Source organism: Trifolium pratense, linkage group LG2, assembly GCF_020283565.1.
Source record: "Trifolium pratense cultivar HEN17-A07 linkage group LG2, ARS_RC_1.1, whole genome shotgun sequence".
Classification (NCBI taxonomy): Eukaryota; Viridiplantae; Streptophyta; class Magnoliopsida; order Fabales; family Fabaceae; genus Trifolium; species Trifolium pratense.
In genome coordinates, this window is record NC_060060.1 from 58,124,822 (window position 1) to 58,135,896 (window position 11,075).

At 30.6% G+C, this 11,075-nt stretch overlaps 1 protein-coding gene across 1 annotated transcript; it reads left to right on the top strand.

Moving 5' to 3' along the window:
* The first annotated feature begins 1,538 nt into the window (after window positions 1–1,538).
* Window positions 1,539–4,032, top strand: LOC123905109 (uncharacterized mitochondrial protein AtMg00810-like). The gene is made up of 2 exons (XM_045954751.1): window positions 1,539–2,654; window positions 3,934–4,032. The coding sequence occupies exons 1-2, from the start codon at window positions 1,539–1,541 to the stop codon at window positions 4,030–4,032; spliced, it is 1,215 nt and encodes a 404-aa protein (XP_045810707.1).
* Window positions 4,033–11,075: the final 7,043 nt, after the last annotated feature.

Below are 11,075 nucleotides of genomic sequence, written 5' to 3' on the forward strand. Positions count from 1 at the left end.
TCAAATTCAAACGGACCCTTAGTTTAAAGTTTATGGCTTAGTTTAAAAAATAAAGATGTTTAATTAATATTTAATTTTATTCAAGTAATATTTTTTTTAAGTCAAAAAAAATATTACTTGAGAAAAAAATTATTTTTTAAGTCAAAAAATATTACTTGAATAAAATTAAAGATTAATTAAACATCTTTATTATATCATTTCATATCTATAAGTTAATTCAACCGCTAATTTTACCCAAAATTACAAATTCAAGCAGCTAACTTATCCGCTATAAATTAACTTATCATCGGCCATAAACTATAAATCCATTCATTATAAGCTAAATTATCAACATCCGTTATTTTTCATCAAAGAGAACCTTAAAATGGAGGGGATACATATATTGTTAGTTGATCTACTAGCTTAGATAAACTATAAGTTCATTCACAATAAGTATAAGCTAATTTATCAACTATATGTTATTTTTTCGTCAAAAAGAACCTTAAAATGGAGGGAATACATATATTGTCGGTTGATATACTAGCATAGATTCAATTGTCCTATATACTTGCGTCCTCCTCTAAATGTTTCTTCCCATGCATCATGATGATTATAATGATGACGATGATAGGCACCCACAAGCACAAGATCGTTTGGACTTTAGAGAGTTCATAGTACACACTAATTATACATAAAATTTGATGATAACTACTCACACAAACTGTGTAGTAAAGAAAAGAGACAAATAGGCATGCTAATGTACGATAGGAATGTGACTAATCATTTGTAAACGAGGGAGGAAAATTATAAAATTAACAAGAGGCTAAAATTACGATACTAATTTTGATTTAGTATGATGTCCTAGATAATGACTATTTGGGGTATTAGGAATGGTGATTTTTTCTAATATTTATAAGGTTTTAATTTATTTGATAGTCGATCGACATATTTAAGATGGTTTTTGGTGCGTTCGTTTAATATGCAAAATATAAGTAGTGAATAATACAAGACAGAATAATATAATACAAAGTTAATGTATTGAATAAATTTTGTCTTGTACGCTGTTTGATGGACAAAATGTTATTTTGATGTTTTAAACAACTTGTACAAAGAACAAAAATGTGTCATGATCAGTAGGAGACAAAAAATTTAGTTTGTGTTCAGTTTCTTGACTCAAATTTGTCCAATTCCAAAAATAATTTTAATATCAAACGTAGTATAGCTGAAATTCTCTCGTTTAATCCTAAATAATGGTAGGATTGTCACATAGGCTCGTGATTTTGGCTTTTGACTTTTTATTGAATCTAATTTGGTGTCCCCGCTGTAATATGGATTTGATTACCTCCCAAGAATGTTCTTTTGATATTTTGAATACTTCTTTGAAATTAAGAAAAGACCTCTTAACCATCTGTAAGTTTTTCCAGTGATGAATGATGTTGAACTTGGTAGAAAGAATTATGATTCGATCCCCTATAACTGCGATTAGGGAAACCAGAAATCAGTTGATGTCATAACTGACCCTCGAAATCAAATTAGGTGGTTTACTGAACTGGTTAACGATGGTGTACAAATTGAAGAAATCACTGTATGGATTAAGACAATCTCCAAGAGTTTGGTACAACAAGATAGAAACTTATTTCGGTCAAGAAGGATTGGAAAAATGTCCTCATGAACACACTCTATTTGTCAAGCATAAAACTGATGGAAGGATCATAGTGGTGAGTTTATATGTTGATGATTTGATCTTTACAGACAATGATCAGAAATTATTTGATGAATTCAAGAGCTCCATGGAAAGAAATTTTGCAATGACTGATCTAGGAAAAATGAGATACTTCCTTGGTGTAGAAATGAAGGAGGATAATAATGGAATCTTTTTGCATCAACAAAAATATGCAATTGAAATCTTGCAAAGATTTGGAATGTATGATTGTAACAGTGTAAGTAATCCCATTGTGCCTGGAAGTAGACTGCAGAAAGATGAAACAGGACAAGCTAGCAATGCAACAATATATAAACAAATGGTGGGCTGCTTGATGTATTTGCTTGCCACCAAGCCTGATCTTGCCTTCTCTATATGCTTAGTAGCCAGATACATGGAAAGACCTACTGATATTCATATGACTGTTGTGAAAAGAATACTCAGATATTTGAAAGGGACTGCTAGCTATGGTCTCAGGTATGAAAGAGGTAAGGGAGAAGAGTTAGTTGGCTGGTCTGACTCAGATTATGCAGGAGACATTGATGACAGAAGGAGCACATCTGGCTATGTGTTCATGATTGGCACTAAGGCAGTTTCATGGTCATCTAAAAAACAACCAATTGTAATATTGTCCACCACTGAGGCAAAATTTATTGCTGCAGCTAGCAGTGCTTGTCAAGGAATATGTTTATCCAGGATTTTGGCTCAAATTGACACAAAAGGGAAAGGCTACATTACCATTTACTGTGACAATAGCTCATCAATAAAGCTATCCAAGAACCCTGTGATGCATGGCAGGAGTAAACATATAGATGCGAGGTTCCATTTCTTAAGAGATTTGACTAAAGATGGAACAATTCAACTGGTTCATTGCTCATCCTTTGAGCAAGTTGCTGACATAATGACCGAGGCGTTGAGCTTCGAAAATTTTAGCAGAAATAGGGACAAGTTGAGTCTGTGCACTCTGGAGCTGGTAAATTGATCTAGAAATGGTGTTCAATTTAGGGGAGCATATATATGTTAGGGGTCACTATTGTATAAGTGTTGTAGTCTTTACTTGTGTACATAGTGTTTAGCTTTTGTTGCGTGGGCCTTAAGTAAAGTCTAGCGCGCGTGTGTCAAGAGTCTTGCCTGCGTGCTTGGCCTGTGTTGTGTTGTGTTGTACTAGTGCCTAGCCTATATAAGGCTTGTATTGTGATTAATGAAAGGTGTGAAGCACGTTTTGCTCCAACATTGTTTAGGTGAAAATGAATGTTTTCTGTTGATGTCACAACTTGAGAAGAACCATTTTTAATACAAAATCACTTATGCGACAATAATAATCACTTATGGAACAGTGATGAACTCCAATTACTTGAGGAGATAATGATTCTTGAAGAACTTTTTGTATGCAAGTGCTAATCCTGAAAGGATAAAACAATTTATATCTTGTAGAAAACTCTTGAACAGTTGTTTTTGTTCTTTTCAACTTTGCTTCAAATGGCTTCTGATCATACTTAGTTGACAATCTTTGAGAAACATAAATATGCTTCTAATATTCAATGCTTATGATCATTTGCTTATGATGAATATGATCATGGAACTCCAATTTCTTTGAGATTTCTTTGAGATAATCATCTTTCTGCTAAATCGCACTTAAAGAAACATATTAGATAACAAAACATATCAGAAACGTAAATGATTCTTAAGTCCTTGAGTTTGTTATTATTAAAACATCAAAGGAATTTTGGGATATTTTCTCAACATGAAGAACGGAAATAAACCATTAGTATAACGAAATTAATATTTTTTTTTAAGAAGCTAAAGTATTGAATTAAAACATCCTAGCACAAGATGTGCTTAGAATGACAAGGATACATGAGTTCAAACACAATAGTTAACCAAAAGCTATACAAACAAAACAACTAACAAGTCAATGTGTAAACCCAATACAAAACATAGGATGAATCCACCACATATTAACATTATAATTGAACCCCAGTTTCTTAGTTTTGAGCCACCACCAAACCGTAATCTTAATTTTGTCCAACAATTGAGCTTGAGATACCAACAAAATAAAGATTATCAGGGCCGCTTCCGAGATTTTGGAGGCCCAAGGCAAATAATAAAAATGAATCCCTAATAAAAAATATAAATTTTCTTTTGACGCAAAATATAATGTTTTTTCTTAAAAGAACATTAAAATTAATCATGTGTATCGGGAAGCGAATAAATGTGCAGATATTCTTGCTAATATGGGATGTTTTTTACAGGGAGGAGAAGAGGTATTTGACTGTCCACCTAGAGAGGCAATACAAGTGTTTTCTGATGATAATAGGGGTGTGTCTTTCTCCCGAGTAGTTAAATTGTAGTTTTCTTTTCTTTCTTTGGACTTTAACCCCTTTATCTACCAAAAAAAATAGTATTAAAAACATAAAAAATAATCATTTATCCGTGTAACTAACATAAAAAAATTCATATTCTGCATCATTGAAATTGAACCGATAAATAAAAAATTAAGAGATAATTAATAATTAAAATTAACATTTACACAACAAATAAAATAAATAATAAAATACCTAAATGTTCAATGAATTCAATTCCCCACAACTTTTCTTTAATTCCTTAATTTTTTTAATAAAGAGGCTCTGAAAATAAAATAAAATAAAAAATAAACAAATCCTCACAAAAAGAAAAAAAAAAAAAAAAACAAAAATATAATTGGGAGAGAGTCTAACTAGAGACCTCTCCATCTAGGAGTCTTTACTCCCTGCACCGTGCATGCTGCTACCGTTGTGGTAAATTATATTACTTGTGATTTTATGTTACAAAATATACTTAACCAATTATATTAATAATGAGTCCAAAACAAATTGAGACCCCATTATTTTGGGAGCCCTGAACTGGAGCCTGATTGCCCTGGCCCAAAATCGGGCCTGAAGATTATATATAACCAGCTAGATTAAGATTTTATAAGAGAATAATAGCATTCGCTCAAAAAACCCGTACCAACCCATATACAACTTGCACTTTTAATTGCATTTCGTCGCTCAACAAAGAATTTGCTCTTTTGTCAAAAAAAAAAAAAAATCAAAGAACTTGCTTGCTAAGCGAGCAAATGCTTTTCTTCACCCTAAAGTTTTTGTCAGCTATGCAAATTACCTTGTTCGCTCAGCGAAGGATTTTCCTGCTGATAGATAAATTGCAAGTATACAATTATCGTCAAGTAGTAATTAAGATATCGTGTCCACGAGGATTGTTGTTTAACTTTGAACCAAAACAATTAAACCAATGCATAAAAGAAAATAAAAGAATAATTGGGGAGATTTGTTCATAAGAATTTGTTGAAAAGGAATATTGGACTTTTATCGAACGGTTGGCGGGCGATTAGATCTTTTCGGTTCATCTCATAGTAATTTGTTTGGTGAATCATATTATATACTCATGAATTACTCAACTAGTTTCAAGATTGAATCAATAAAATGATTATTCCCAATCTCTTGGATAATAATCCTCTCACTTAATCACAACTCCCCAATCTCTTGGGTGAATTTGTGTTTAAGTGAGGTTTTCACAAGCATTAATTCCTAAATCACAATCAATAAACCTAAATCTCTAAAGTGATTATCAATTGTTCAATCATTCTTAGGTCTATAGTTAATTTCCATTTTCATGACAAATCAACTATTGAGTTCATCACACAATTTCATCAAATTGTATGAAGCATTAAGTGCAAAGAATAAAAGATTAAAACTAGATCATAATCCAATCATATAGAATCAAGTTCACATGGTTCAAACAAATACAATGAAATTCACCTAAAGATCCAATCTAAGAATCTAGAAACTCATATTAAAGGTAGAAATTACATGGAGAAGAAGAGATGAAATCTTCATGACAAGAGGTTTTGGAGTGTTTCCACCCTTTGTTCCTTGCTTGAATCCACTCCAATTGAGCTCCAATCTTCAATTTTGATCCAAAAATGCGTAACCCCCTTTCCAATGGGTGTTTTCCTCTTTAAATAGTGCAAAAATGGGTCAATAGAGTCAACATTGCGCCTCTGCGCCTAGGCGCAGCAAACAGCAAGAAAATGTGAAAAAATGATGCAGAATTGCGCCAGGCGCAGCCCTTTCAGCAACAGTTTTTGACAGCTTTTTAGGCCTTCAGCAACACTTTTGACAGCTTTTTAGGCCTTCAGCAACACTTTCGACAGCTTTTTAGACTTTCCGCAATACTTTTTGACAGCTTTTCCTTATTTCTTCCACATAAACCAACTCTTCAAAACCATGAATTTCACTTATTCTAAGCTTAAAATCTCATTAAAAGGTCCTCTAAACTCCCTTGAATATGTCACTTTTAGTGTGTAATAACGGAGTTATCACCTGCTCAACGAGCATGACATCATCTATTGGTTTGCTAGGTATTCGCTCAGCCACCATGACGGTATATGATTTTCTTCCATTTCAGCTCCTTTACAATTTAAGCTAATAAAACCTACAAAAATGATGGGAAATATGTAAAAGGCTTAAATGATTAATTCGCCCCTGTAAGTTTGCAAGTTTTTGGTTTTCATCCCTGTATTTTTTTTGTTTTAAAATAGTCCTTGAATGTGTAAATCATTTTGGTTTTAGTCCATAACGTTAAGTGTCGTTTCAAAAATGATGACGTGGCAAACAGAGGCTAACGTGGCAATGTCTGACGTGGAAAACGAGGATGATGTGTCAATGATGATGCCCAATCATCCACTTAGAGGGACCAATTCCAAAAATAAAATTGCAGAGAGGGACAAAAAAAAACGAAATTAAACCCAAAAACTTTTTTTTTTCTTTTTTTCTCTAAACTCAGAAATTGACTCATATTTCTCCGAGCTCATAAATTGCAAAACATGTTTTAATAAATTGCAAAACATGTTTTAACTAGCAAAAATTACTAATTTGCTAGTTAATATTTATAAATAGTTAAAAAAATTACTACAAATCGATTATAAAATAAGTGAATAAATACTTAAAATATATATGAAAAATAACAAATTTTTTTGTAGTTATCGCTTAACTCAACATTTACAAAAATTACTTATAAGACGATGATTGAATTCACATATAAACATTTGTGAGATTTTATTTCATATAATGTAAAACTCTTAACGTACATAAATTTAACGATCTTTATCTCAAATGTGAATCTCCCACATCTTGTACATAGTATCGCCGTTAATATATCGACTGAACAAAACTCTTAAGTCGCAAAGTTAGATTTTAAAACAATAGCATTAAAAAAATGCAAAACTAGTTAGATTTTACTTCTATAATCACTCTATATTTCAAGCAATTTTGATTTTAAAAAAAGTCAACTCATAAGTACGTTACAGTACTGTATATTCTTCTTTACTTTTCTTCTATTATTTTCTTTTGAACTACAGTAAAATTCATGCATCATTTCAAACCAAATACTAGAAAAAAAATGAAAGGCAGTGGCTTAGGCAGGACCATCTAACTTGGTCAGAAATTAAAGAAGTGTGGTTTAAGGCACACGGTGATCACGACCTGCCTTCTCACCTTCCTAGTCAGAGTTTGCTCTCCAATCTTCTTTCTCTATTTAAAGAAGAAAATGACCCTTTGTGGGGATTATTGAAGTCTTTTTAGGTAATATATATATATATATATATATATATATATATATATATATATATATATATATATATATAGGCGGCACTTCAAATGAGAGCAAGGTCTTATAGTGAGAGATGAGAGGAATAAATATAAACCATTAGATGTAAAAGGACGATTCTGATTAAATCTAAACTTTGATTAATAATTAAGATTCAATGCACGCTATAATAGTTCTCTCCGTCTTCCCCAGCGGCCTTCCATGTTTCAATTCCCAGTTTCCCACACACCTAATTCATTGTATCCATTCATAACCTTTCAATTATTTTGCACAGCTTTTTTAATCGAATAACTAGCTAAAATGTTTTGTTTCAATATCCATTGTGATTCAGGTGTCGTGCCAAGTTTTACCCTAAAAAAATTTGTGCCAATCATAATTCAATGGAGGATTGATTTTGTTTTTTAATTTGTTATTATTAAAAACATGATTGATTTTGTTTTGCTTGATCCTGTATGCATCTGTTGCTATATATATAGGGTGTTGCTAATTTACAACCAACTAAAAATATGTTGGTGTAAATAGCAATGCACATCTTTAATAATATGACAAAAAAATCCTTAATATTTACTTATTTAACACTATGAAATTTGGGGTTAGTTAGGTAAAATTTATTAAATGATGTGCATCCATTTGTTAATTTACACCCAAACAATTATAAATATATACAACCATAATAAACACAAGACAACCTAGGAAATCAATAAAAGACAACTTGAGAAAACCTATACAATCCAAATTCATCTTTTATTCAAGTTCAAAAAAAAAACCTCAATATTCAAGTTGATAGATTAATTAAAGCCATTGATTTATGTGACGTACACTTAATTTATTTTTTCATGCTCCAGATTTTTTCACTATATGCTCCAGATTTTTTTTAAATTCACGTAAAGTGACTAGATTTTCAATATATATGATCCAGATTTTCACTATAACATGAATTCCATTTCCGTTAGTTTTTTTTTTTTTACAAGAATTGTTATTTATATAAGGTTTTGGAGGCTATGTTATAATTGCTTTGCTTAGAAAGTACTCCATTCGGACACATTTATAAGAAAATTTGACGTTTTTGATACATTGAAAAATGGATGTATGTAGTCATTATAAGTCACATACATCCATTTTTCAATGTACCAAAAAAGTCAAATTTTCTTATAAATGTGTCCGGAGGGAGTAGTAGGTTGTTGCAGTCAATTCTCAATGAAGATGTCTTCTATATAAAATCAAGAATATAGATGTTGAGAGATGACCGTTTGAGAAGCTTCGAGCCGACAATTGTAATTGTACAATCCTTGGTTGTAATATTTGAAGCTTTTATCCAAAAAGAGTAATACAATTCCACTACTTATCCTTTGAGGAATATTCATTTAGAGTAATAAGGCATAATAGTACAATACACTCAATTTGATGATAAAGTTAAAGATAAGAATATTGTGCTATGATTATTCCCCGATCATATCCATTGTCAGACTCTTGGAAATATCCTTCGATCATTGTAGTTCATAGAATCTGACTTGATCAGCTTGTCATTCTTTAGAGTCTGGCACTTCAGGCCTTTTGAGGTCTTCAGTGTCTGAAACTTGTAGAAGCTCTAAATGCTTCAGAACTTTGATTTCTTCAGAGTTTCTTCAGAACTTGATTTTTGCATTCTTAAGAGTTGAGTTCCAAAACTAAAACCTTGGTTTCTCTTTACCAAAATTGATCAGTGTATATGAAATTTAGTACTACAAATTGTAAATTTAATACTTTGTTATCGTCAAAATCTATTTAAAAGCTTAAGGGTTTGTCATAGATTTTGTTCCAACATACTAGGCTCACGATTGCAGTTTGATGAATTAGACTAACCAGTGAAGTTTATGGACAAGTGTGAATTTTTTTTGCGTCCTTTGAATTTCCATAAATGTTCCCCTCGCATTCTAGGGTGAGAGCATGTTAAAAATAGAGCTTATGAAACAAATCGGTTCGCACCGTAGATTTCAAAACATATTCGCATTCTAGGGTTGGAACTTGTCTAGTATAGGAACTAGTGCATAAAATATGAACTTTTTAACAACAACAACATAGTACATTGAAACGAAGATCAACAACATAAACATAAATTAAAAACATCAAATTAATACAATCAAGAATATGGAAAAGCTAAACTAATTACTTAATCTCCCTCGGGTTCAACCATACACGCCGCAATTTCATCAAAGGTCCTCAGAAAAATCAAGATTGAATAGATATCTTCAAAATATTTCACCAAGGTCGTGTCTAACTCGATCAGTCCCTTGGTAATATAATGAGAGAAAATAGAGAACATGGTTATCACATCGTTCTATCAAGAAAAACCTAACCAAATAATTGATTGAGTTCATTCATATTCTTAAATTTTAAAATTATACTATTATATTCTTAAATTTAAAAATAAATGTTTCGGGAGTTTAGCTCAGTTGACAGAGATTTTGCATTATATATGCAAGGAGTGAGATTAGAACCCTAGTCATCCCACTTATCCACTTTAAATAAGTATTTCTCTTCTTAGATACTCCCTCAATCCAAAATTATAAGGAAAAAAAAAACAAAAATCACAGTTATTGAGAAAAATCAAAACATAATACTAATTTGTAGTATGTGTTTTTGTATTTTTCTTAAAATAAGTTTCATGGGAAGATGTACAAATAATTTTCATTGGTTATGCTATTGATAAAAGTGGAGAGAAAGAAAGTTAAATGCATCGCATTTAGTTTTATGAGAATAAGTACTAGTTCTTGGAAAAGAGAAAATTTAATTTTTTTCTTATATAATTTGGATGGAAAAAAAAAATGAGTTTTTTACCCTTATAATTTGGGACGGATGAAGTATGTCTTTGAAATCTTTTACAACACATTCATGCATTTATATTATTACTAGTACTCTCTCCAGTAAAAGAAAGACTTTGAAAAATCACAGAGACCAAGAAAATACATTTAACATAAATATTTCCATTTAATATTCTTATAAATTTAAATTATTTCATGTATACCCTTATTTAATTACTCTTTATTCAACAAACTTATTTTTAAATTCTCTCTCATAATAAATAAGGGCATAAGTGAAATTGAACATTTAAAACATTTGAAAATTGGTCAAAGTTTCTTATAAAAATGACTATTTTTTTCCTTCAAATGTTTGACCAATTTAGGGCGAAAAATTTGGTCCTTTTTATAAGAAACTTTGACCAATTTTCAAATGTTTTAAATGTTCAATTTCACTTATGCCCTTATTTATTATGAGAGAGAATTTAAAAATAAGTAAATTAGTTGAATAAAGAGTAATTAAATAAGGGTATATATGGAATAAATTTAAATTTATAAGAGTATTAAATGAAAATAATTATGTTAAATGTGATTCCTTGGTCTGTGTGATTTTCTCAAATTGTTCCTTATAAAAAGGACCGGAGGGAGTATATAACAAAGAAACATGCATGTAGTTGGGGAATACAAGACAACCTAAACTAATATTTTTATTAGGGTTTATGTTAAAAAAAATTATTGAAAAACATTAATTATTTATTAAAAAATTATGCATTTAATATAAAATGCATAAGTTCCAATACAAATTTACTATTTTAAACATTTTAACATGTGCAAATTTGTACACGATAGAAAAAAAAACAATGTTATGATTCAAAATATAAAAACTTTCATATATATATATATATATATATATATATATATATATGGGGGTTGCTAATTTACAACCAACTAAAAATATGTTGGTGTAAATT

Bases quoted from the DNA above. Each gene is read 5' to 3' on its own strand.
- LOC123905109 (XM_045954751.1), top strand. From the start codon at position 1,539: ATGGTGTACAAATTGAAGAAATCACTGTATGGATTAAGACAATCTCCA. The intron at 2,655-3,933 runs GTAAATTGATCT...TGTTTTTTACAG, and splicing joins GTCTGTGCACTCTGGAGCTG to GGAGGAGAAGAGGTATTTGA.